Consider the following 26953-nt stretch of genomic DNA (forward strand, 5'->3'; position numbering starts at 1 on the left):
ACGGGGCTGTGCTACTTTATGAGCAGCAAAGAATGATGCAGAAATATCTGTTTTTGTACTGTACTTTTATTCGTCTGCTCCTGCCTTAACCAGCCTGCTACTAACCAGTGTGGTAAAGCATGGTCAAGTAACTCTCATAGCCCACACGGTATTGGGATACCCTCATCCAGCAGTGGATTGACAAAATAACTCTACATATGCACAATATTCCATATCTGTCTTTTACCCACTGTGCTCTGCTGATTGTTACAGCCACGATTGTGAATACTTGCTCATTGTTGTGATCGATCGCGTTGTTGTTTGTGGTGTAGATGCTGGCGGAAGAGAAGAACGTGTCCACGCGCTACGCCGAGGAGCGTGACCGCGCCGAGGCCGACGCCCGCGAGAAGGAGACCAAGGCGCTGTCGCTGGCTCGAGCGCTCGAGGAGGCCATGGAGTCCAAGGGGGAGCTGGAGCGGAGCAACAAGCAGCTCCGCGCCGAGATGGAGGACCTCGTCAGCTCCAAGGACGACGTCGGCAAGAGCGTACGTTTCCACTCTCGACCCTGCTGTGCCCGGCGCAAAGAGATTTTGAGGTTTTTTAAAAAGGACATTGGGCTTAGAAGGACCTGGTGGCTCGGAGATCAGGGGGCTTGAGCTGGTGACACCACTGAGATCCTGGGTTTGAAAAGCCATACAAATCTGGAGAAAATCCATACTCACCAGACCTGTTTCTCAATGCCAGGGTGATATATCGCCCAATTTCAGAGCTCCAAATTTTTAATTGACAACAACGGCAGAATTTGAATAAAATTTGGGAGGAAATTCAAGAAGAGGTATATAGAAGGCCTACAAAATACCGTCGTTTTTTTCCTCGCATGTGTTCATCTGTGTTCTTAAAGAATCTGAAAAATACTTTTCAAAAGGAAAATTTCATGAAAAAGTCATCTTGTCAAAATGAAAGACATGCAATGTGTCTCTGCGAGTGCTTTAAAAGCCAGACAAATTACTCTTCCAGGCAGCGTTTAAAGCTTCTGGAACATCAATCATCCAATTACCATTGCATTTTTACTTGACCATGTATAAAATAGCACTCGCTCGTCAAGGTCGCTTGTTGCTTTCTCGACGAGGGCTGTGGACTTTTCAACGCGTCCGTTGCGTCCGGTCGCACTTCACTTGGAGGGTGAACACGACTTGCCCCTTGGTCTTACATTGGTTCTCTCCCTTCGCGGCCACCGCCGCCACCCTTTGACCCGTGCTGCAGGTGCACGAGTTGGAGAAGTCGAAGCGGGCCCTGGACCAGCAGGTGGCGGAGATGCGCACGCAGTTGGAGGAGCTGGAGGATGAGCTGCAGGCCACCGAGGATGCTAAGCTGCGCCTGGAGGTCAACATGCAGGCGCTGAAGGCGCAGTACGACCGCGAGCTGCTGGGCAAAGATGAGCAGGGCGAGGAGAAGCGGCGTCTGCTCATCAAGCAGGTGGGCACGGCGGGGGCGACGCGGGGGCTAGACATGCGGGGTAAGACTGGCGGGCACGTTGGTCGGGTTTTATTTTGAAGGAAGACTCAAACCCAAAAACATCACAAGGTGTGCTTTTGTAACTGTGTCCAAATGTGTGTTTTGTTTTGGGGTCCCTGGTCATATTCAGTGGTGAACTCAACGATGGTTTATTTACAGTAGATTTAAACTGGCAATTGCCATAGGGTCAGCGTTATTATAGTAAGAAAATAAAGTGGTTTTGGTAGCCTCTTCTTCTATTGAGGCTTTAGTATGTTGCATTTTCGTTTAATGGATACACCCTGCCTGAAATTTAATGAATTGTTACGATTCTGGCTCAAGATTCATTTACAGAACTGATGTTTCTGCATTGTTACTGTGTAGTTTGTTCTTTGTCATTTGTTTTGACTGCAGGGAACAGCATGAAATTAATATTTGCAGTTGCCTCTTGCGTTCCCCGATTCATAATAGGCATTGTGAGCATTGCAAATTGACTTCATCAGTATCAATCCTTCCCAACTTATTGAAATCCACACATTGACATTCACCCCTCCCCCCCGGGCGCGTGTGGCGTGCGCAGGTGCGCGAGATGGAGACTGAGCTGGAGGAGGAGCGCAAGCAGCGCGCGCAGGCCGTGAACGCCAAGAAGAAGCTGGAGATGGACCTGCAGGACCTGGTGGGCCAGGCTGAGACGGCCAACAAGGGCCGGGACGAGGCCACCAAGCAGCTGCGCAAGCTGCAGACGCAGTTCAAGGAGTTCTACCGCGAGCTGGAGGAGACGCGCACCTCCCGCGATGAGATCTTCAACCAGGCGCGCGATAACGACAAGAAGTTCAAGAGCCTTGAGGCCGAGATCATGCACCTGCAGGAGGTGAGCAAGACCGTACTCTACCGCCGAAGCGATCCGCGCAGTGTGTCCGGTGAAATAAAGTGACCGGCTGTGCCGTGACCCGCATATCACACGGGGTTATTGGATCAAAGGTAAACAACAACATTGAGGTGCGGATTGCCACTGCTGGCGGAAGAGTCTTCACTCGAGAAAGCCATCGGGAGACCCTCTTAAGAGGGTATTGTGGCATACTCTTCCACGCTATCCAGATAATAACAGTTTGATTTATGACGCCCACAGGATTCGTGCATCGGGTCGCTAACAATTCAGAGGTGGGGGTTACGTACACTTTACCCGACCACATGCAAATATGCCTATGAACTGCGGTACATCCATTTAGAATGCTAAGAGGACAGAGGGTGGGGGGGGGTTAAGAAATTGCCCATTTTTTTTCAAATATCGTGTACGGAGATTGAACTAGTGACCTCTGGATTGCATGTCGAGTCAGCTACAAACTATTCACCGCAGCAGCATCCCAGGGGAATACAGTGTACTCAAAATAACTGAACTACCAAATTTCCAAGCAACCAGTAAACAACAGCACTATTGAAGGTATAATTGGGACGTGTGAATTATGAATTGAGTGAAGGCCGTAGAATTCGAAATCGGAGATGATGGGAGGGAATTCTGTCGTTGAAAAGGTGAAATGAGATGGGCATGAGGTGCTCCACCCCAGGCAGGACAACGGTATTCCAGCATTGGCTGAATTTGTGCTTCTCTAGTCATGTTAATAATTGTTCGGAATTAAATATTTGGCAGGGGGAAAGAAAGCCATTATTCTTCGATACCTCCTTAGCTAGCTGAGTAATATAGCAATTCCATGCCAGGTCAGATGAGATTGTTGTGCCAAAGAGATATGCGCGTGTGCGTGTGTTTATTGAGCGATAGTGTCGTGATTAGCGCAGGCACTACGAACCCGGCAACCCGAGTACAATTCCCGCTCACGGCCAACACCAGTGACGATTATCTGAATCGGTCCCGGGTCTCCCCCTAGGTCAATTCTGCCTCAAATGAGTATCTGGTGCGATGTGTAAACATCGCCACTCGGGATACAAAGGCGGCGCTGGCCTCCCAACCCCTCGTGTGCTTTGTCGGCCTTCATAGGTGCTTGCTAACAGCACTTGCCCGAACAGTCTGTTGAGGCTATAAGGGAGATGTTTGTCTCTGTCTTTGTGATCGTTCAGGAACTGGCAGCTGCCGAGCGCGCCCGCCGGCACGTGGAGGCGGAGCGCGATGAGCTCGCCGAGGAGATCGCCAGCGGCAGCTCTGGGAAGTGCGTAACACAGACACACGGCACGGTATCATTTTTCACGAAACGATATCGGGGTCCAGCGTTGTGACGATTACCAATGTTTGGAATTGCACTGAGAAAAAGAAAAAAAAAATAACACATCACACAATGAGGTGAAGTAAATTATGATGGGTAATTGGGCCTGGAATACCAATTTAAGGGAAGACATCGGTGGTCGTCCATTGGAAAAACTTGCAGGACCATGGCCATCTGGTATTTTAACCACTTGCTGTGAGCCTCCAACCTGAGAGATGAGCAGAGTGTGGCTCGTCACTATTGGCAGCCCGGAGCCTGACTCTGCGAATGAGACCCAGAAGGTAAACAAACTGGTCCAGTGTTTTCTTGCTGAAACACATGCTGCTGAATAATATTGGTATGGAAAGTGAATTGGCTGATGGACTGAAATGTATTTTGATTTATGTGTGGAGACATCTGTCCCTCTCACTGCCCATTACTGCTCATGTGTGCTCTTGGGAGTCAGGCTGTTTTACCCTCCTCCTCCAAGAAGTTAGAACGCGCAGCAGCGAAAGACGATGGTGCGAGACGTGGCGTGAACTCTCTCCCGCAGGTCTGCGCTGCTGGATGAGAAGCGTCGACTCGAGACTCGCATCGTGCAGCTGGAGGAGGAGGTCGACGAGGAGCAGAACAACACGGAGCTCCTTCAGGACCGCCTGCGCAAGATCACGCTTCAGGTGCATTCAACACGGCAGTCACGCTGCAGATATGTTCGCCAGGCACTTGATTGACTCAAACAGGAGAGGGCGGAAGTGGTGGAAGGAGTGGAAGAGAGGGTGGTGTATGTGTATACTTTTTTAGCTTTTTTTATAATGAGCAAGTATTGTGATGGTGGTTTTTTTTTCCTCTTCCTCTTTTCACTGACGGGACCCGGACCCACCGGCCCTTAATGATGAGCCACCGTGGATGATGATAATGATGATGGCGACAAAGACGAGCGCGCCGTCACCATGCCAGCGTCTTTGCCCACCGCGGTGCAGGTGGACCAGATAACGATGGAGCTGACGAGCGAACGCAGCCTCACGCAGAAGGCCGATGGGCTTCGTCTGCAACTCGAGCGCCAGAACAAGGAGCTGAAGCTGAAGCTGCAAGAGCTGGAGTCAGAGGGCAAAACCAAGTACAAGAGCATCATCGCCACCTTGGAGGCCAAGATTGCCTCCCTGGATGAGCAGCTCGACATGGAGGCGCGGTGAGGGCAGACAGACAGGATGCTGACAACACACATGGGTTGAGATGGAGGCAGAGTGATGGAAGGAAATTGATTGGGCATAGATGGAATCTGTTGGATGGAGTTGGTTCTATGATGATGGAGGCATAGATTGACATCTGTCAGGTAGGGTAGAGGTGAAGTAGAAATGACGGGGCATGGATGGAATTTCCTAGAATTGGGGGCACTAAATAGAACGGACAAAGATGCACTTAAAACATTTATTGTCGTGTGATGGTAGTGATGGAGGCATGTTGATATGTTTGCATAAACGAGTACTGGATGGTAGTGGAGATTTCATGATGGGGATTCGCCTTTGGTGAATGGGTGGAGTGCATGATATGGTGAGGCAGTGAGGCAGAGACATCAACAGGGCTAATTTGTTGGGATGTACACGAGTGTGGCATGGGAAATTAAGATGAGTCTTTGGTGAAGGCACATTGATGCACACATGGATAACTCCTGAGATGTTGGGGTTTTAGTACATTGATATGGCATGGGCAATGCAGACATGATTGTGAATGGTCTTTGAGAAAGGCACACTAACAGGATGTGAGTACTGATGTGTTTTCAGTGGAGCAACATTGATTTGGGCACGGAGTTGGCTTGGTGCGTTGACTGGTGGAATCAGACTCATTGGCAGCGCAGGAGTGTAGAGATGCAAAGGAGCATAATTTCGAAGGCTGCAGCGTGAGCAAATCAACGGGGCAGTGTTCAGGCTTGGTCAGGTAGTAGAGGCGCACTAATGTAGTAGCAACGTGTGCGCGTCATCGCAGGGAGCGCGCGGCAGCCAACAAACTGGTGCGGCGCACGGACAAGAGGCTCAAGGAGGTGGCGCTGCAGGTGGAGGATGAACGCCGCCACGCGGATCAGTACCGTGAGCAGGTGGGAACGCACGCACGGGCACGCACAGACGTGTGTGTGGACACTGTTGGAGACATTGAAACATGACCATAAATGAATAAATGTGTCTGCAATAGCTTCACTTGACTCAAGCAGCCAATATTGGCAGCTACATTAACCACAAAATTATATAAATAAATCATAAGATTGTTACCCTGAAACATTGTGAATCATTACAGGTATACAAGTTCATAACTTTTTGTATCATTGCATTTGTTAGTCATTACTATCATCATCACGTTCAACAGCAATAGTTTATGGTTAATGTACCTGTGGCGTGATTATTGTGCGTTTGATGAACCTTGGGTATGGTGCCCGTGTAGTCAATGCCGTGTCGTGGCCTTGCGTTATCGCATTTGCTGCTTTTTGCCAAGGTTTGTGGATTGAGCCCAACAGCTTCCCTGGTTAATACCAAAGATCATATGACATCTTTAGAAAAGAGTAGGCCACGTGTGGCCAGCATCACAGCCGAATTTGACAAATGTTAAAATCACTCACAAATTACCTAACTGGGTAATGCCACCGTAACATGAACTCCCTACTGTGAAAACTACTGCTGACCATAACTGACGGTGAAACACAGTGATAGCCTTGCTATATATGAATCGCGCAAATGCCAAATTTGCTCATGATTTGATTCGAATGTGGGCACGCCGCGATGATTACAGGTGGAGAAGGTGACTGGACGCATGAAGGCGCTGAAGCGGCAGCTGGAGGAAGCGGAGGAGGAGGCAACACGTGCCAACTCTTCGAGGCGCAAGCTGGCGCGGGAGCTCGAGGATGTCACGGAGTCTGCCGAAGCCATGAACCGCGAGGTCAACACCCTCAAGACCAAGCTGAGGTGTGTGGAGCCCAGATCCGGCAGCAGCTATCCCCTCTCACTGCCCTTCACTGGGAATTTCTATGTGGCTTTGGGCCAACGAGCAGGAAGGATAAGACAGCTTTGGGTGGCTGGACTACCACCGAGTTGAACTACCTATATAAAAAAAATGGAATTCCAACCTGCTTGCCTATCCCCCCCACCAGCTTACCGTACCTGCATGCCAATCTACCAACAGACATTATTTGTAGGGTGGTCTAGAAGTCTCCTTATGAAACATCCACTTTCAGCCCCCTCCTCTGCGGAAACTTTGGAGTAGAGGAATAAGAACTGTTTTGAAAAGTGCCGGTACACAGGTTTGGCGTTCGATTATTGGATAATTTTGACCACTGATTGTGAACGTATTGATTCGCGATCAACTACAAATGAGCTGGTCATTTATCACGAGTAGTCATGAGTTGTAGCTCTTTGAATGACCCTTCTCGCTCCACCTCCCCCTTCTTCCCCACTCCTCTCCCCCTCTCCCCTCTGTATGTGCAGACGCGGGCCCTACACCTTCACGAGCATCACGCGACGTGTCGTCTCATCCGTCACAGAGACAGAAGTTTCTGACGATGAGACTAGCGGTGACAAAATCCAGGGAGATGCCAAGCCTGAGTGAATGGGTTCCTACTGGAGGAGAGGGGGAATGCACACGCACACAAACACACAAACACATGGGCATATACACACACAAGCTCACACAGGGACTCGCGATCAAAGTGAGGGATGTGGAATGGCTGCATTGAAATCAAAGTTAATAATAACAGCATTGGAGTGGGCACACAGAGACTGGCAATAAACCAAAAACCAAAGGGTGGTGGTGATAATTTAAGTGCGGACTTTCGAGGTCAAGTGTTGACTGTGTGACAGTTGCAGGATCTGGCACTGGCCATGATAACCACTTAACTTCACTTTGGACTGTAAATCCTTAAACAATAAAAACACCACTAAAGTTTTTTTTTACCATACCTAACAGCTAGTTTTGTAAACTTTGCTCTTCTAATATCCCCGTCTATTTCAACAAAATTAACCGGCGATGAACCAGTCTTCACGACCCAAATTTATTGAGATGTCATTATCCAAAAGCAATAGGCTAATATATCGATGAGCATCTTGGTAAAACATTGAGCATGGAATTTCAGTTTGATTGCTCTCTGGCAAATACTCGTTAAAGAGCATGCGGCAAGATATGGCAGCTCCTGTGGATAAGAGCCCAATTAAAGTGGCTCCGAGTGTAGCGAATAGAATAATAGGAGTGTAAGGAAATGAAAACAATCGTGTTCTTAATCATGTGTTTTGACCTCTTGTTTCCCACTCTTGAGCCACCACACCACCCTTAACACTGATAGCTGTGTCCCAGCCACTGAATAATGAACTTCTTGGTAAAATGCGAATGACATGTGCTTGAGTGCTGGCCCAGGTGGCTTAGATGACTATTAAACCTGTGTTAAAGCACTTGAAAGCTAGGACTTGTAACATGGATTTTAATCGCAGCCTGCAAATTAAGATTAATTAAGGTTTTCACGCAAGGAAAATTTGTTGGTCTCAGCTCATTAACCATTCATGGGCCCCCTGACACCCACCCAGGCAATTGGAACCAACAGATGGCGAAAGTGAGATGGATCTTAAATAAATACATTCTTTCCTTTACTGGATCGTAAATCACCAGGTTACTTGGGTGTATGCTTATATGTTGATGTTAAAATTGTATTACAATAAAAGCATCCTTTTATACAATCAGATATTCTTTGTAGGAAATGTGGATATGGTTTTATTTGGACTGTGGTCATTTGTTATTGTCATTGATATTTGTAGTCGTTACACAAAATGATGCAATTGTGACCAAACTCAACCACCAACCCAACCTTTGATATGTGATGTCATGAGTTCAAGTGAGGATCGAGAGCATTCTTGTTTTTATCTTCAAACATCATGCGCCAATTCCAATGAATCATTAACACAATAACATTCCTAAAGTTATTGTTTCAATAACATACATTTCCATCTATGTATGAATTCTAGAATTAGTTTTTTTATCTGTTTGTTCATGTTTTGCTTTGGTATTGGTAAATAGATTTATGGTTGTCATTAAGTAATGGGGGTGCTTGTCACCAGGGCAATGGAAATTATCGACAATTAGCAAATAACTAATCACGTAGTCATATTAAACATTGTTAAATGCAGCCATTTAGTCTTGGACTATCGACACCATTAATATCACTCTCCACAATGTCCAAAAGTCTGAAGTCGCCTTTTTTTATTTTACATTAGTTTTATTAGAGTTATTTTCAGTAAGCATCCACCACATCATTAGTTTTCTTTTATTATTTTGCTGCTATGCATATCCATATTTTATGAGCAGCAATCATTAAATAATAGTCCATTAAACAATATCGCTTTCTCATATGCAAGGCAAATACAAACGGGGTTTCGTATTGTGCTCTGAAAAGAACACACAAGCCTACTTAAAATGCGGCCCTTTATAATATAAGTGCGCAGTCTATAATTGTATAAGTGCCTTCCTTCCCATATATCCTGTGACCTTGTTGCACTTGTTAATGATGCAAAGGACACCTCACCTTGCCGCTATTGAGATGCCTTGTTATGTGGTTGCCTTATTGAGACAAATTAAACGGTTTTGTAGTCCGTTTTTATAATTTTTGTTATATACACTCTTGTTCCATTTACATTAGCCCAGGGCAAGCAGTGTGATTCTCTTTGTTTAATTTGTTTTCGGGCCATAACCACCATCGCTTATGCCACAGCGGGGAACCTGTTTTGACAAATTGCTGGTCCTGATGTCCATGTGTGGTCATTTAGTGATAACATGGAGTGTGGCGACCTTTGGGGAGATTATTTTCCTGTAACAACCATGTGGGGACCACTTGGGCTTTGACCCTCAATAAAAATGATGGTAACGGTAAATGTGTTGGGAAGCTTGTTTTGTGTCTGTGGCCAAGGGGGGGGGGGGATGACTTCCCATGGCGATTGATGGTTACCTTCAACTCAATTTGAGGTTGCAAGTTAAAATCGTGGTCTATGGTTGACTCGCTCCATCCTCCTGGGGCTGGTAAAAGAACTACCACTTTGTTCTGTGAAACGATAACCCGACCGTGGGAATGTGACATTTTCCTCACTGGTTGATGAGTTCTAACGGTGCAGGGCACTACAGTACCTCATTACTAATTTGAGTTTGGAGAAATGTGGACTTTACCAACAATATTTGTTGGGGTTTTCGGTAAAGTCACGGTAGATAGGTTCAAAGAAAATAACAAAACTACGACGTTTTGATCGCAACACAAGCTGTCGTCATCGAAACGTAGTTTTTTTGTCATTCTCTTTGAACCTATCTACTACGTGACTTTACCGAAATACTCAAATAATATGAATTCCGATAATAGGTTTTTTCCCATTTTTCTAGCAACAAAATTGGTGTTAAGATGTTAAAACACCAAACTGAAACCTTTGTACAAGGAATCATGTCTGCAATAACCACAATGATTGTGGTCAGAATGCAAACCAAAAAAACCACTGATACTATATGCAATATGAATTCCTGCAGTCACAAAAGCTTTAAGCCAAGATTTTACCAAAAATTATACCGTACACGAGTATATACTTCCAGCTATGACCAAGATCAGAACAAGACACTGGCCAAGAATACAAACTGAAAAGTGCACACCATGAAAATATCCGTGCTTGGGATTACAAAAAGCATCATTTGGAGCTCAAAGACAATTGTAACTAAAGTATAACTAATCATTCGAAGCCCCCTTGTCAATCCATTGCCGGATGAAGGGCCCCCCGTGACAGCTGTGGTGGTTGTCTGACCAAACGCCATGCTGGTCAATACCATGTGGAGAACGGGAAGCCCAGGACCAGTTTAGATAATCACCACACATTTTAGAACACCGTGAGATGTAAGGTCACATCCCCCCACCCCCTTCTATTCCGCTGCATCCACTCACGATCTTTCCGTCGCTCATCCCGGACAATATTCGGAGATGACGGTCGGCTGCAAAAAAAACACCGCAATTGCATTTGCTTCGTGTAAGGAATCCCTAATCCCCAACAACAAAGTGCACCGTATGTTGAACTTCTTTCGCACCCTACGTAGCCAACTGAGCCAATCGGAGATGCGGAGGGAAAGACAACAAAGTAAACACAAAAAAAAGTTCTAAATAAATTTGTTTTCAGTTTACATTTTCAATAAGTAATTTTTAAACAGTTTTTTAAAACACGCTTTTATTAAATGTACTCGTGATGGAAGAACTCCACGACTCCAGGAAGTGGCCCCGAAGCTTGCCACAACGTAAGTGGCCGTGGTGAATTACAGCCAACGTCAGTTGACCGTGGATAATTAGACCCAAGGCGAAACATAACATATAAAAAATATTGTTTAAACAGATATATTTAAAAACTTTTTTTTTTAAAGAATATAGTATTGTCATCAGTATGACATAAGTATACCAAGTTTTCAATCGATACCACATTAGGAAGTGGGATAAAATTGAGTTCCACGATTTAAGGATACAACAGTGAGTTAAATACTCTTAGGTTTTTTCGGTCAAGTCACGTATAGGGAAAAATAATAATAAAATAATAATAAATTAAAATAACTACTTTTATTTTATTTTTTTACTTACGTGACTTTACCGAAAAAATCTAAGAGTATGAATCCTTGCAGTCACAAAAGCTTCACATCTAGAGTGAGTTAAATGAAAGCGTGTGAACAAAAACAGTTCTAAATAAATTTGTTTTCAGTTTCAATTTTAAAAAACACAGCTCCAGTGGCTGCCTAAGATCGGGAAGAGCGTTCCAGACGGGTGCAGAAGCGCATCTGAAAGGAGCGTGATTCAGTGGACCACAGTGCCGGCCCGAGCCTCTTGGGGGCCCTAAGCAGAATTTGATTTGGGGGCCCCCCTCCCACCACGCAGACTCATCTGTGCTAGAAGATTATTGACACAAATGTCACACTATAATGTTATAGCGAATATTATAAACGAATACAGTGAGGTTTTCACTTGTTTAAGTTATTTAATTGTAAAAAAAAAACGATTCGGGGGCCCCCTGGTGGCCAGGGGGCCCCAAGCAGCCGCTTAGTTCGCTTATGCCTCGGGCCGGCCCTGGTGGACCATCTCTGTTCTTCGATGGTGAGTCAGAAAGCCGCTGCTGCTGCTTCTTCTGCGAGGATGACCGGGGGAAGGGATGGTCCGCGTGATGGTTTCTCTTTCCTCGACGAGGTCAGCGAGGTCATTGGGTGGCTCATTTGTGTCCAACCACCTCGCGTGCAAGGAGCGCGCGACCTTTCAATGGATTCGTCCGGCAGCCGCAAAGCCAAATTACGTCACAAAGCCCCCCCCCGCCCCAAAAAAATATAACATGCTTCAAATCGCTTTAAACTATTGTCATTGTAGTGCGTATTTAATGTGCCGCTGCACTCTGATGTTGTAGGAGAAAATATTTACAAAAAGTATTTTTAATTAAGTAGAACGTGTTGTCTATATTTATTTAAAGTTGCGCATTTTTATGTGACGTCACATTTCTCAAACCACCCCCCTGGTCACACATCGTCACAAATGTCTTACCCCCCCCCCCTAAGTGCGTGACGTCATTTATGGACGGCCCCGAAGCACGTTTCCGCAAAAGTGAATCAACAGTACGGCGCGTAACAATCCTAACAAACAAGCAAAAAAATTAACCCGTAAAAACAAAGTTTTTCACTATAAATCCTTTATATGCGTGGCATCGGTTTTAATTTATTATTCATTTCTGTTTATCTTGAGTAAGAGTTTCATTTTTATCACATTGGTATTTTAAATAAAATATGAAATTATTTTTTTCCTAAAAAGTGGAAAATTTTGGAAAAAAATTTTCACGAAAATAAATTGTCACGCACAACGAGTCTGTGTGCAAAATGTCAGCTCGATTGGATCACGGGAAGTGGGTTAAAAAACGACCGAAAGATTTGCACGGTCGTAAGCGCGCAAGCAAGTGAACTTAATATAAAGGATTTAAAAAAAACGATCCTGAATTAAAAAACCTCGTAGCTTCAACAAATAAAAACAAATAAACTTACGGAACTGGAAGTAAAAGCGGAAGTACGATAAAGGCGCGTCATGAGATTTGCATTTCCCAGAATGCATCTGGGGCTTCCGTTCAATATTTATGGTGTAAAACCTCGCAACTGTGCGTGTTAAATCGCTTTGAAACATAACTAGCTTTTGTTATCAAGAGGCATTTTAACTGTTATTACTAATTAAAGTAGAATATGACATTGCACGACATTTACGTTCAGAGCCCATAGAGTAAAGGTATAGGGTTCTGAGTCATATAAGGATAGTGGGAGCATCCCAACTCATACTTACCTGACAGGGGAGGCACCATGATCACTTAGGTGGTCCTCCCAGGGCGAGGCTCATCCATTGCACTGCGGGTGGGTTGACCCCTGCGATTTCCCCAAATGCGGGAAACTCGACTGTATAATTTGTGGTACTGGGGGACTGCGTTCGCGCTATCCCCCGAAATTTTTAAGAAATAAAAGGCTTTTCAGTTTTTGTTGGTTTGCGGTCGTTATTTACTATACATGAACTACACAAGCCACTTGGCGATTATTTATTGGCGTAAAACTGAGCAATATTTTTCTTCCAAACTCTTTATTGAGCTGCAACCATTGTGGAGATTACGTTGAAGCGTCAGACCCAAAACACTGATACTTGTCGGGGTACCTGTATTTGCGAGCATTCTGTAACGAAATATTCAGGGACCTGCAAATTCCACTTAAGCGTACACGGTAGATACTACTGTAGAGTAAGTAGGTCTGATATAGAGTCAGTAGATACTACTATATAGTCAATAGCTACTACTATTGTCAGTAGTTACAATAGTCAGTAGATACTACTTGCTGCAAGTCGTAAATAATTGTGAATGTGACAAACCTTATTTATGGGCTGTGTTGCGGTGATGGCGGCTTATGATACATTGACACTTATGCCATCTAATCTGAATTAGTTTTTTAATCTGAATTGTGAGAGACATTTGAAGTGCATAACGGTTGGACAACAACCGTTCTTACAACAACCGTGATGCACTGCCCTCTGCTGTTCAGCTCGTAGCTGCTCGACTTATCTGACGAGGCGACGTGGCCACACGAAAAGCCCTCGTGACCGTGGCGGACATGCGAGTTCAGTGCCAAGCCTGAATGTCCCCTGTGACTGGCTATGAGTACTATCAGTTTATGATGCCCTTACTATACTTTGGTAAATAAGAAAAACTAAATAATACCATGGCATCAACAGTAAAGTCTCGCATCGGTCGTAGTATGTTAGCTTAATCGTTTGCAATTACTTCCGGAACTGAGGATTTAAACCTCTAATATGACAACGCTTCTTGAGTCGACATTACCCATAATACTTTTCAGGATATTTTTCGTAAATTATGGTTTAGCTGACCGAAATGTTAACTTTCCAAATGAGTCCATATTTCCGTAACGTGTTATTCGTAGTTTTTTAAACGACGATGTTTATAAAAAAAAAACTTTTAAGTATCGTCACGTAAACGCTTTAAAGGCGCCCATAGAGTAAAGATAAAGGATTCTGAGTCATATAGCGATAGTGGGAGCATCCCAACTCATACTTACCTGACAGGGGAGGCACCATGATCACTTAGGTGGTCCTCCCAGGGCGAGGCTCATCCATTGCACTGCGGGTGGGTTGACCCCTGCGATTTCCCCAAATGCGGGAAACTCGACTGTATAATTTGTGGTACTGGGGGACTGCGTTCGCGCTATCCCCCGAATTTTTAAGAAAAAAAATAGGTTTGTGGTGCTTTTGACAAAAATTGCTTAGAGCAGTTTGAGGTCTTGTTAAAATGAGTGGGCTACATGTACAATTATTTGTTTTAATTTCAGTCTTGCAGACCAGTTGATGATTACCAATTGGCGTAAAGCTGAGCAATCTGGTGGTTTAACACAACAATTACACCATGAAAACAAATTCAGCGCAATTGACCAAACACCTTGAGCCAACGTAATCCGCAATGCCTTTTGAGCTTTATACGCAAATACGCTTTCAACTGCGTTTAATTACACAAACCTTACAATGTGTATTATAAATAACTTCGCTTTGCCAATTTATATTTTATACGTCGGCTATCACGACGTGTCAAATTGGGTGTCATCATAAGGGTTTAACAACGGATTCTTCCATGACCCATCCCAAAAGAAACCAATTATGAATCAATTAAATCCTCTCTAAACGTATTTAATTATCGTTATTTAACTACTTCAGAAGGGCCCATGGAGCGAGGCACAGGGTTTGGATACATAGAGGAGTTGGCAACTTTCCTTAAACTTGCCTGACAGGGGTGACACCATGATCATGTTGGTCAGTGGTGCCCTCAACTGCTCAGAAGAAGGGAGCAGAGCTGATGAATCTCCGCAGATGGAGGAGTCTCAGGAGATGGAGGTTCACCGGCAACCAACAAAGACCCAGACACCTGGGGGTCGGCACCACACTCACCCCTTCGGCCAGCCGCAATGCATCTGGATGGGCTGGTGAGATCACGGGAGGCGGGGGGGACTGGCAGACGGTGGCATTGGGCTGACAGGCAAAACCCTCTGATTTTAACATAATTTCTATGAGAACTTAGAGTTCTATTCAAGTAATTTAGAGTAAAATAGCTGCGGATTCCTGGACTATTGCGGGGATCGGTTCTTTCTGCTCATCGTCCAACAATCGCCATGCACTGCCCTCTGATGGTCACCCCGTAGCCCTGCTTAATTATCTAATGGGAATCGCCACGTAAAAGCTTTATAGGCGCCCATAGCGTAGAGATACAGGGTTTTAGTTCATATAGCGATAGTGGGAGCATCCCAACTCATACTTACCTGACAGGGGAGGCACCATGATCACTTAGGTGGTCCTCCCAGGGCGAGGCTCATCCATTGCACTGCGGGTGGGTTGACCCCTGCGATTTCCCCAAATGCGGGAAACTCGACTGTATAATTTGTGATACTGGGGGACTGCGTTCGCGCTATCCCCCGAATTTTTAAGAAATAAAAGGCTTTTCAGTTTTTGTTGGTTTGCGGTCGTTATTTACTATACATGAACTACACAAGCCACTTGGCGATTATTTATTGGCGTAAAACTGAGCAATATTTTTCTTCCAAACTCTTTTTTGAGCTGCAACCATTGTGGAGATTACGTTGAAGCGTCAGACCCAAAACACTGATACTTGTCGGGGTACCTGTATTTGCGAGCATTCTGTAACGAAATATTCAGGGACCTGCAAATTCCACTTAAGCGTACACGGTAGATACTACTGTAGAGTAAGTAGGTCTGATATAGAGTCAGTAGATACTACTATATAGTCAATAGCTACTACTATTGTCAGTAGTTACAATAGTCAGTAGATACTACTTGCTGCAAGTCGTAAATAATTGTGAATGTGACAAACCTTATTTATGGGCTGTGTTGCGGTGATGGCGGCTTATGATACATTGACACTTATGCCATCTAATCTGAATTAGTTTTTTAATCTGAATTGTGAGAGACATTTGAAGTGCATAACGGTTGGACAACAACCGTTCTTACAACAACCGTGATAAACTGCTCTCTGCTGTTCAGCTCGTAGCTGCTCGACTTATCTGACGAGGCGACGTGGCCACACGAAAAGCCCTCGTGACCGTGGCGGACATGCGAGTTCAGTGCCAAGCCTGAATGTCCCCTGTGACTGGCTATGAGTACTATCAGTTTATGATGCCCTTACTATACTTTGGTAAATAAGAAAAACTAAATAATACCATGGCATCAACAGTAAAGTCTCGCATCGGTCGTAGTATGTTAGCTTAATCGTTTGCAATTACTTCCGGAACTGAGGATTTAAACCTCTAATATGACAACGCTTCTTGAGTCGACATTACCCATAATACTTTTCAGGATATTTTTCGTAAATTATGGTTTAGCTGACCGAAATGTTAACTTTCCAAATGAGTCCATATTTCCGTAACGTGTTATTCGTAGTTTTTTAAACGACGATGTTTATAAAAAAAAAACTTTTAAGTATCGTCACGTAAACGCTTTAAAGGCGCCCATAGAGTAAAGATAAAGGATTCTGAGTCATATAGCGATAGTGGGAGCATCCCAACTCATACTTACCTGACAGGGGAGGCACCATGATCACTTAGGTGGTCCTCCCAGGGCGAGGCTCATCCATTGCACTGCGGGTGGGTTGACCCCTGCGATTTCCCCAAATGCGGGAAACTCGACTGTATAATTTGTGGTACTGGGGGACTGCGTTCGCGCTATCCCCCGAATTTTTAAGAAAAAAAATAGGTTTGTGGTGCTTTTGACAAAAATTGCTTAGAGCAGTTTGAGGTCTTGTTAAAATGAGTGGGCTACATGTACAATTATTTGTTTTAATTTCAGTCTTGCAGACCAGTTGATGATTACCAATTGGCGTAAAGCTGAGCAATCTGGTGGTTTAACACAACAATTACACCATGAAAACAAATTCAGCGCAATTGACCAAACACCTTGAGCCAACGTAATCCGCAATGCCTTTTGAGCTTTATACGCAAATACGCTTTCAACTGCGTTTAATTACACAAACCTTACAATGTGTATTATAAATAACTTCGCTTTGCCAATTTATATTTTATACGTCGGCTATCACGACGTGTCAAATTGGGTGTCATCATAAGGGTTTAACAAGGGATTCTTCCATGACCCATCCCAAAAGAAACCAATTATGAATCAATTAAATCCTCTCTAAACTTATTTAATTATCGTTATTTAACTACTTCAGAAGGGCCCATGGAGCGAGGCACAGGGTTTGGATACATAGAGGAGTTGGCAACTCTCCTTAAACTTGCCTGACAGGGGTGACACCATGATCATGTTGGTCAGTGGTGCCCTCAACTGCTCAGAAGAAGGGAGCAGAGCTGATGAATCTCCGCAGATGGAGGAGTCTCAGGAGATGGAGGTTCACCGGCAACCAACAAAGACCCAGACACCTGGGGGTCGGCACCACACTCACCCCTTCGGCCAGCCGCAATGCATCTGGATGGGCTGGTGAGATCACGGGAGGCGGGGGGGACTGGCAGACGGTGGCATTGGGCTGACAGGCAAAACCCTCTGATTTTAACATAATTTCTATGAGAACTTAGAGTTCTATTCAAGTAATTTAGAGTAAAATAGCTGCGGATTCCTGGACTATTGCGGGGATCGGTTCTTTCTGCTCATCGTCCAACAATCGCCATGCACTGCCCTCTGATGGTCACCCCGTAGCCCTGCTTAATTATCTAATGGGAATCGCCACGTAAAAGCTTTATAGGCGCCCATAGCGTAGAGATACAGGGTTTTAGTTCATATAGCGATAGTGGGAGCATCCCAACTCATACTTACCTGACAGGGGAGGCACCATGATCACTTAGGTGGTCCTCCCAGGGCGAGGCTCATCCATTGCACTGCGGGTGGGTTGACCCCTGCGATTTCCCCAAATGCGGGAAACTCGACTGTATAATTTGTGATACTGGGGGACTGCGTTCGCGCTATCCCCCGAATTTTTAAGAAATAAAAGGCTTTTCAGTTTTTGTTGGTTTGCGGTCGTTATTTACTATACATGAACTACACAAGCCACTTGGCGATTATTTATTGGCGTAAAACTGAGCAATATTTTTCTTCCAAACTCTTTTTTGAGCTGCAACCATTGTGGAGATTACGTTGAAGCGTCAGACCCAAAACACTGATACTTGTCGGGGTACCTGTATTTGCGAGCATTCTGTAACGAAATATTCAGGGACCTGCAAATTCCACTTAAGCGTACACGGTAGATACTACTGTAGAGTAAGTAGGTCTGATATAGAGTCAGTAGATACTACTATATAGTCAATAGCTACTACTATTGTCAGTAGTTACAATAGTCAGTAGATACTACTTGCTGCAAGTCGTAAATAATTGTGAATGTGACAAACCTTATTTATGGGCTGTGTTGCGGTGATGGCGGCTTATGATACATTGACACTTATGCCATCTAATCTGAATTAGTTTTTTAATCTGAATTGTGAGAGACATTTGAAGTGCATAACGGTTGGACAACAACCGTTCTTACAACAACCGTGATAAACTGCTCTCTGCTGTTCAGCTCGTAGCTGCTCGACTTATCTGACGAGGCGACGTGGCCACACGAAAAGCCCTCGTGACCGTGGCGGACATGCGAGTTCAGTGCCAAGCCTGAATGTCCCCTGTGACTGGCTATGAGTACTATCAGTTTATGATGCCCTTACTATACTTTGGTAAATAAGAAAAACTAAATAATACCATGGCATCAACAGTAAAGTCTCGCATCGGTCGTAGTATGTTAGCTTAATCGTTTGCAATTACTTCCGGAACTGAGGATTTAAACCTCTAATATGACAACGCTTCTTGAGTCGACATTACCCATAATACTTTTCAGGATATTTTTCGTAAATTATGGTTTAGCTGACCGAAATGTTAACTTTCCAAATGAGTCCATATTTCCGTAACGTGTTATTCGTAGTTTTTTAAACGACGATGTTTATAAAAAAAAAACTTTTAAGTATCGTCACGTAAACGCTTTAAAGGCGCCCATAGAGTAAAGATAAAGGATTCTGAGTCATATAGCGATAGTGGGAGCATCCCAACTCATACTTACCTGACAGGGGAGGCACCATGATCACTTAGGTGGTCCTCCCAGGGCGAGGCTCATCCATTGCACTGCGGGTGGGTTGACCCCTGCGATTTCCCCAAATGCGGGAAACTCGACTGTATAATTTGTGGTACTGGGGGACTGCGTTCGCGCTATCCCCCGAATTTTTAAGAAAAAAAATAGGTTTGTGGTGCTTTTGACAAAAATTGCTTAGAGCAGTTTGAGGTCTTGTTAAAATGAGTGGGCTACATGTACAATTATTTGTTTTAATTTCAGTCTTGCAGACCAGTTGATGATTACCAATTGGCGTAAAGCTGAGCAATCTGGTGGTTTAACACAACAATTACACCATGAAAACAAATTCAGCGCAATTGACCAAACACCTTGAGCCAACGTAATCCGCAATGCCTTTTGAGCTTTATACGCAAATACGCTTTCAACTGCGTTTAATTACACAAACCTTACAATGTGTATTATAAATAACTTCGCTTTGCCAATTTATATTTTATACGTCGGCTATCACGACGTGTCAAATTGGGTGTCATCATAAGGGTTTAACAAGGGATTCTTCCATGACCCATCCCAAAAGAAACCAATTATGAATCAATTAAATCCTCTCTAAACTTATTTAATTATCGTTATTTAACTACTTCAGAAGGGCCCATGGAGCGAGGCACAGGGTTTGGATACATAGAGGAGTTGGCAACTCTCCTTAAACTTGCCTGACAGGGGTGACACCATGATCATGTTGGTCAGTGGTGCCCTCAACTGCTCAGAAGAAGGGAGCAGAGCTGATGAATCTCCGCAGATGGAGGAGTCTCAGGAGATGGAGGTTCACCGGCAACCAACAAAGACCCAGACACCTGGGGGTCGGCACCACACTCACCCCTTCGGCCAGCCGCAATGCATCTGGATGGGCTGGTGAGATCACGGGAGGCGGGGGGGACTGGCAGACGGTGGCATTGGGCTGACAGGCAAAACCCTCTGATTTTAACATAATTTCTATGAGAACTTAGAGTTCTATTCAAGTAATTTAGAGTAAAATAGCTGCGGATTCCTGGACTATTGCGGGGATCGGTTCTTTCTGCTCATCGTCCAACAATCGCCATGCACTGCCCTCTGATGGTCACCCCGTAGCCCTGCTTAATTATCTAATGGGCATCGCCACGTAAAAGCTTAATAGGCGCCCATAGCGTAGAGATACAGGGTTTTAGTTCATATAGCGATAGTGGGAGCATCCCAACTCATACTTACCTGACAGGGGAGGCACCATGATCACTTAGGTGGTCCTTCCAGGGCGAGGCTCATCCATTGCACTGCGGGTGGGTTGACCCCTGCGATTTCCCCAAATGCGGGAAACTCGACTGTATAATTTGTGGTACTGGGGGACTGCGTTCGCGCTATCCCCCGAATATTTAAGAAATAAAAGGTTAGCAATTTTTGTTGGTTTCTGTTCTTTGTTTAATATGAATGGGACTACACAAGCAACTTGGCGATAATTTATTGGCGTAAAACTGAGCAATATTTTTCTTCCAAGCTCTTTATGGAGCTGCTACCATTGTGGGGATTACGTTAAAGCATCATACCCAGAACACTGATACTTGTCCTCAAAGACACTGCTGTACCTCAACCGCATCAGACCATAAACAGACTGATGCCTCCATCTCCTTCACGCATAGAACATTAAAGACAAGCCACGGTGCGATTGTGGCCGCGCAACCCAAATTGTGGACCATATAGTTAGCCAATGTGGTCTTTCTTTACTTCAACAGATGAAAACCAAAAGTACACGAATTATATTCTCGTTGCTATCAGAACTCGACATTGGCAAAATCCCAAAAGGATGAACGAGTAAAGTCGAATCATTGTCGTAATACTGTATTGTATATTAGTTTTATAACATACAATTACCTCCAGAACTGAAGATAACCCCACTAACATGCCAACGGCTCTTTGCCTTGATACATTACCCCCAATGCTTTGGGGATTTTCACTAATAAATTATGGTTTCAGCTAATAGCATGATTGTAAAATTTGCTTTGCAACATAGTGTATGTTTTTCTTGTTGTAAAATGGAAGTGATTTATTTATTATTTGGTTCTTTCGGTTAAGTCACGTCTAAAGATAAAATAATAATAAATTAAATTAAATAATAGAATACGACGTTTCGATTGCAACACAAGCAATCATCATCAGGTATTATGATGATTGCTTGTGTTGTAATCGAAACGTCGTATTCTATTATTTAATTTAATTTATTATTATTTTATCTTTAGACGTGACTTAACCGAAAGAACCAAATAATAATTCCTGCAGTCACGAAAGTTCTAAAATTAAGATTGATTTATTTATATCACGTTTTCATCCATCGTCATTTAAAAGTTATTAAGAGCCCATAGCGTAAAGGAATAAGAAACTGTAGAGTCAGTAGATACTACTGCAGAGTCGGTAGATACTACTATAGAGCAAGTAGGTACTACTATAGTCAGTAGTTACTACTATATAGTCAATAGCAACTACTGTAGTCAGTAGTTACAAGTCAGTATATACTACTGTAGAGTCACTAGATACTACTGTAGCGTGTGTAGATATATATACCGACATAATAAAAATTGGGTGGGGGTGGAAAAAACATTTTTGAAGGTGGGGGATTAGGTTCGACAATTTTGGAAACCTTTTCAATCAACTACCACCCACTTTCTATAACTTTTTGATTCAGGCCTTCTGTAAGACTCTTATCATTTGGTTTACGAACAAATGGAAAATCGTAAAGCCGGACTTTTATAATAGCTTGATACTTGCGTATGGATATTTTATGTTTTATTAAGAGAAGACAAGTTTTGAATAAAAAATGCTTTTTTTCCGGGCAAAGTCGAGTACTTGCTGCGAATAGTAAATAATTGTGAATGTGACAACCTTACTTATGGGCTGTGTTGGGGTGATGGCGGCTTACGATACATTTATTCTTATGCCATCTAATCTAAAAGATGTTTTAATCTGAAATGTGAGAGACATTTGAAGTGCATATCCGTTCTTACAACAACCGTGATGCACTGCCCTCTGCTGTTCAGCTCGTAGCTGCTCGACTTATCTGACGAGGCGACGTGGCCACACTAAAAGCCCTCGTGACCGTGGCGGACATGTGAGTTCAGTGCCAAGCCTGAATGTCCCCTGTGGCTGGCTATGAGTACTATCGGTTTATGATGCCCTTACTATAGTGTGGTAAATAAGAACAACGAAATAATACCATGGCATCAATAGTAAAGTCTAGCCTCGGTCGTAGTATGTTAGCTTAATCGTTTGCAATTACTCCCGGAGCTGAGGGTTGAAACCTCTAATGTGGCAACTGCTCCTGAGTCAACATTACCCAGAATGCTACTGTGGAATTTTTTTCGTAAATTGTGCTTTAGCTAACCTAAATGTTAACCTTCCAAGTAAGTGTCTTTTTCCATGACTTGATCTTTTTGGTTTTTAAACGACGGTGTTTATTTAAAAAAAAAACGCTAAAGTATCGCCACGTAAAAGCTTTTCGAGGGCCCATAGAGTAGAAGGTACAGGGTTCTGAGTCATATAGGGATAGTGGGAGCAGCCCAACTCATACTTACCTGACAGGGGAGGCACCATGATCACTTAGGTGGTCCTCCCAGGGCGAGGCTCATCCATTGCACTGCGGGTGGGTTGACCCCTGCGATTTCCCCAAATGCGGGAAACTCGACTGTATAATTTGTGGTACTGGGGGACTGCGTTCGCGCTATCCCCCGAATATTTAAGAAAAAAATAGGTTTGTGGTGCTTTTGGCAAAAATTGCTTAGAGCAGTTTGAGGTCTTGTTAAAATGAGTGGGCTACACAATTATTTTTTTAAATTTCAGTCTTGCAGACCAGTTGATGATTACCAATTGGCGTAAAGCTGAGCAATCTGGTGGTTTAACACAACAATTACACCATGAAAACAAATTCAGCGCAATTGACCAAACACCTTAAGCCAACGTAATCCGCAATGCCTTTTGAGCTTTATACGCAAATACGCTTTCAACTGCGTTAAATTACACAAACCTTACAATGTGTATTATAAATAACTTCGCTTTGCCAATTTATATTTTATACGTCGGCTATCACGACGTGTCAAATTGGGTGTCATCATAAGGGTTTAACAACGGATTCTTCCATGACCCATCCCAAAAGAAACCAATTATGAATCAATTAAATCCTCTCTAAACTTATTTAATTATCGTTATTTAACTACTTCAGAAGGGCCCATGGAGCGAGGCATAGGGTTTGGATACATAGAGGAGTTGGCAACTCTCCTTAAACTTGCCTGACAGGGGTGACACCATGATCATGTTGGTCAGTGGTGCCCTCAACTGCTCAGAAGAAGGGAGCAGAGCTGATGAATCTCCGCAGATGGAGGAGTCTCAGGAGATGGAGGTTCACCGGCAACCAACAAAGACCCAGACACCTGGGGGTCGGCACCACACTCACCCCTTCGGCCAGCCGCAATGCATCTGGATGGGCTGGTGAGATCACGGGAGGCGGGGGGGACTGGCAGACGGTGGCATTGGGCTGACAGGCAAAACCCTCTGATTTTAACATAATTTCTATGAGAACTTAGAGTTCTATTCAAGTAATTTAGAGTAAAATAGCTGCGGATTCCTGGACTATTGCGGGGATCGGTTCTTTCTGCTCATCGTCCAACAATCGCCATGCACTGCCCTCTGATGGTCACCCCGTAGCCCTGCTTAATTATCTAATGGGCATCGCCACGTAAAAGCTTTATTGGCGCCCATAGCGTAGAGATACAGGGTTTTAGTTCATATAGCGATAGTGGAAGCATCCCAACTCATACTTACCTGACAGGGGAGGCACCATGATCACTTAGGTGGTCCTCCCAGGGCGAGGCTCATCCATTGCACTGCGGGTGGGTTGACCCCTGCGATTTCCCCAAATGCGGGAAACTCGACTGTATAATTTGTGGTACTGGGGGACTGCGTTCGCGCTATCCCCCGAATGTTTAAGAAATAAAAGGTTAGCAATTTTTGTTGGTTTCTGTTTTTTGTTTAATATGAATGGGACTACACAAGCAGCTTGGCGATAATTTATTGGCGTAAAACTGAGCAATATTTTTCTTCCAAACTCTTTATGGAGCTGCTACCATTGTGGGGATTACGTTAAAGCATCATACCCAGAACACTGATACTTGTCCTCAAAGACACTGCTGTACCTCAACCGCATCAGACCATAAACAGACTGATGCCTCCATCTCCTTCACGCATAGAACATTAAAGACAAGCCACGGTGCGATTGTGGCCGCGCAACCCAAATTGTGGACCATATAGTTAGCCAATGTGGTCTTTCTTTACTTCAACCGATGAAAACCAAAAGTACACGAATTATATTCTCGTGGCTATCAGAACTCGACATTGGCAAAATCCCAAAAGGATGAACGAGTAAAGTCGAATCATTGTCGTAATACTGTATTGCATATTAGTTTTATAACATACAATTACCTCCAGAACTGAAGATAACCCCACTAATATGCCAACGGCTCTTTGCCTTGATACATTACCCCCAATGCTTTGGGGATTTTCACTAATAAATTATGGTTTCAGCTAATAGCATGATTGTAAAATTTGCTTTGCAACATAGTGTATGTTTTTCTTGTTGTAAAATGGAAGTGATTTATTTATATCACGTTTTCATCCATCGTCATTTAAAAGTTATTAAGAGCCCATAGCGTAAAGGAATAAGAAACTGTAGAGTTAGTAGATACTACTGCAGAGTCGGTAGATACTACTATAGAGCAAGTAGGTACTACTATAGTCAGTAGTTACTACTATATAGTCAATAGCTACTACTGTAGTCAGTAGTTACAAGTCAGTATATACTACTGTAGAGTCACTAGATACTACTGTAGCGTGTGTAGATATATATACCGACATAATAAAAATTGGGTGGGGGTGGAAAAAACATTTTTGAAGGTGGGGGGTTAGGTTCGACAATTTTGGAAACCTTTTCAATCAACTACCACCCACTTTCTATAACTTTTTGATTCAGGCCTTCTGTAAGACTCTTATCATTTGGTTTACGAACAAATGGAAAATCGTAAAGCCGGATTTTTATAATAGCATGATACTTGCGTATGGATATTTTATATTTTATTAAGAGACAAGTTTTGAATAAAAAATGCTTTTTTTTCCGGGCAAAGTCGAGTACTTGCTGCGAATAGTAAATAATTGTGAATGTGACAACCTTACTTATGGGCTGTGTTGGGGTGATGGCGGCTTACGATACATTTATTCTTATGCCATCTAATCTAAAAGATGTTTTAATCTGAAATGTGAGAGACATTTGAAGTGCATATCCGTTCTTACAACAACCGTGATGCACTGCCCTCTGCTGTTCAGCTCGTAGCTGCTCGACTTATCTGACGAGGCGACGTGGCCACACTAAAAGCCCTCGTGACCGTGGCGGACATGTGAGTTCAGTGCCAAGCCTGAATGTCCCCTGTGGCTGGCTATGAGTACTATCGGTTTATGATGCCCTTACTATAGTGTGGTAAATAAGAACAACGAAATAATACCATGGCATCAATAGTAAAGTCTAGCCTCGGTCGTAGTATGTTAGCTTAATCGTTTGCAATTACTCCCGGAGCTGAGGGTTGAAACCTCTAATGTGGCAACTGCTCCTGAGTCAACATTACCCAGAATGCTACTGTGGAATTTTTTTCGTAAATTGTGCTTTAGCTAACCTAAATGTTAACCTTCCAAGTAAGTGTCTTTTTCCATGACTTGATCTTTTTGGTTTTTAAACCACGGTGTTTATTTAAAAAAAAAACGCTAAAGTATCGCCACGTAAAAGCTTTTCGAGGGCCCATAGAGTAGAAGGTACAGGGTTCTGAGTCATATAGGGATAGTGGGAGCAGCCCAACTCATACTTACCTGACAGGGGAGGCACCATGATCACTTAGGTGGTCCTCCCAGGGCGAGGCTCATCCATTGCACTGCGGGTGGGTTGACCCCTGCGATTTCCCCAAATGCGGGAAACTCGACTGTATAATTTGTGGTACTGGGGAACTGCGTTCGCGCTATCCCCCGAATATTTAAGAAAAAAATAGGTTTGTGGTGCTTTTGGCAAAAATTGCTTAGAGCAGTTTGAGGTCTTGTTAAAATGAGTGGGCTACACAATTATTTTTTTAAATTTCAGTCTTGCAGACCAGTTGATGATTACCAATTGGCGTAAAGCTGAGCAATCTGGTGGTTTAACACAACAATTACACCATGAAAACAAATTCAGCGCAATTGACCAAACACCTTGAGCCAACGTAATCCGCAATGCCTTTTGAGCTTTATACGCAAATACGCTTTCAACTGCGTTTAATTACACAAACCTTACAATGTGTATTATAAATAACTTCGCTTTGCCAATTTATATTTTATACGTCGGCTATCACGACGTGTCAAATTGGGTGTCATCATAAGGGTTTAACAACGGATTCTTCCATGACCCATCCCAAAAGAAACCAATTATGAATCAATTAAATCCTCTCTAAACTTATTTAATTATCGTTATTTAACTACTTCAGAAGGGCCCATGGAGCGAGGCACAGGGTTTGGATACATAGAGGAGTTGGCAACTCTCCTTAAACT

General features: G+C 43.7%; 1 protein-coding gene and 10 non-coding genes across 13 annotated transcripts in view; all 11 read left to right on the forward strand.

Annotated features, from left to right (window-relative positions):
- LOC144934853 (myosin-10-like) overlaps nucleotides 1-9565 on the forward strand; it is a 110767-nt gene extending 101202 nt beyond the window's left edge. For all 3 annotated transcript variants that reach the window (XM_078861080.1, XM_078861089.1, XM_078861099.1), the window contains 9 exons: nucleotides 312-524; nucleotides 1243-1455; nucleotides 2054-2344; nucleotides 3547-3635; nucleotides 4222-4345; nucleotides 4649-4857; nucleotides 5652-5760; nucleotides 6447-6619; nucleotides 7139-9565. In XM_078861080.1, coding sequence (XP_078717206.1) covers nucleotides 312-524; nucleotides 1243-1455; nucleotides 2054-2344; nucleotides 3547-3635; nucleotides 4222-4345; nucleotides 4649-4857; nucleotides 5652-5760; nucleotides 6447-6619; nucleotides 7139-7259 — 1542 coding nt within the window. In that variant the 3' untranslated portion in view covers nucleotides 7260-9565. The remainder of the gene's footprint in view (nucleotides 1-311; nucleotides 525-1242; nucleotides 1456-2053; nucleotides 2345-3546; nucleotides 3636-4221; nucleotides 4346-4648; nucleotides 4858-5651; nucleotides 5761-6446; nucleotides 6620-7138) is intronic.
- A 3435-nt stretch (nucleotides 9566-13000) lies between these two features.
- Nucleotides 13001-13164, forward strand: LOC144936650 (U1 spliceosomal RNA). Its single transcript, XR_013637442.1, has one exon. It is a non-coding gene; the product is annotated as a U1 spliceosomal RNA (small nuclear RNA).
- Nucleotides 13165-14271: 1107 nt separating this feature from the next.
- LOC144936661 (U1 spliceosomal RNA) lies at nucleotides 14272-14435 on the forward strand. Its single transcript, XR_013637443.1, has one exon. It is a non-coding gene; the product is annotated as a U1 spliceosomal RNA (small nuclear RNA).
- Nucleotides 14436-15519: 1084 nt separating this feature from the next.
- On the forward strand, nucleotides 15520-15683 carry LOC144936796 (U1 spliceosomal RNA). Its single transcript, XR_013637481.1, has one exon. It is a non-coding gene; the product is annotated as a U1 spliceosomal RNA (small nuclear RNA).
- Nucleotides 15684-16789: 1106 nt separating this feature from the next.
- LOC144936672 (U1 spliceosomal RNA) lies at nucleotides 16790-16953 on the forward strand. Its single transcript, XR_013637444.1, has one exon. It is a non-coding gene; the product is annotated as a U1 spliceosomal RNA (small nuclear RNA).
- A 1084-nt stretch (nucleotides 16954-18037) lies between these two features.
- Nucleotides 18038-18201, forward strand: LOC144936800 (U1 spliceosomal RNA). Its single transcript, XR_013637482.1, has one exon. It is a non-coding gene; the product is annotated as a U1 spliceosomal RNA (small nuclear RNA).
- Nucleotides 18202-19307: 1106 nt separating this feature from the next.
- On the forward strand, nucleotides 19308-19471 carry LOC144936683 (U1 spliceosomal RNA). Its single transcript, XR_013637445.1, has one exon. It is a non-coding gene; the product is annotated as a U1 spliceosomal RNA (small nuclear RNA).
- A 1084-nt stretch (nucleotides 19472-20555) lies between these two features.
- Nucleotides 20556-20719, forward strand: LOC144936871 (U1 spliceosomal RNA). Its single transcript, XR_013637500.1, has one exon. It is a non-coding gene; the product is annotated as a U1 spliceosomal RNA (small nuclear RNA).
- A 2187-nt stretch (nucleotides 20720-22906) lies between these two features.
- On the forward strand, nucleotides 22907-23070 carry LOC144936694 (U1 spliceosomal RNA). The gene has a single exon (XR_013637446.1). It is a non-coding gene; the product is annotated as a U1 spliceosomal RNA (small nuclear RNA).
- Nucleotides 23071-24149: 1079 nt separating this feature from the next.
- LOC144936705 (U1 spliceosomal RNA) lies at nucleotides 24150-24313 on the forward strand. The gene has a single exon (XR_013637448.1). It is a non-coding gene; the product is annotated as a U1 spliceosomal RNA (small nuclear RNA).
- Nucleotides 24314-26237: 1924 nt separating this feature from the next.
- Nucleotides 26238-26401, forward strand: LOC144936877 (U1 spliceosomal RNA). Its single transcript, XR_013637502.1, has one exon. It is a non-coding gene; the product is annotated as a U1 spliceosomal RNA (small nuclear RNA).
- Nucleotides 26402-26953: the final 552 nt, after the last annotated feature.

This window comes from Lampetra fluviatilis, chromosome 1 (genome assembly GCF_964198595.1).
Source record: "Lampetra fluviatilis chromosome 1, kcLamFluv1.1, whole genome shotgun sequence".
Taxonomy (NCBI): Eukaryota; Metazoa; Chordata; class Hyperoartia; order Petromyzontiformes; family Petromyzontidae; genus Lampetra; species Lampetra fluviatilis.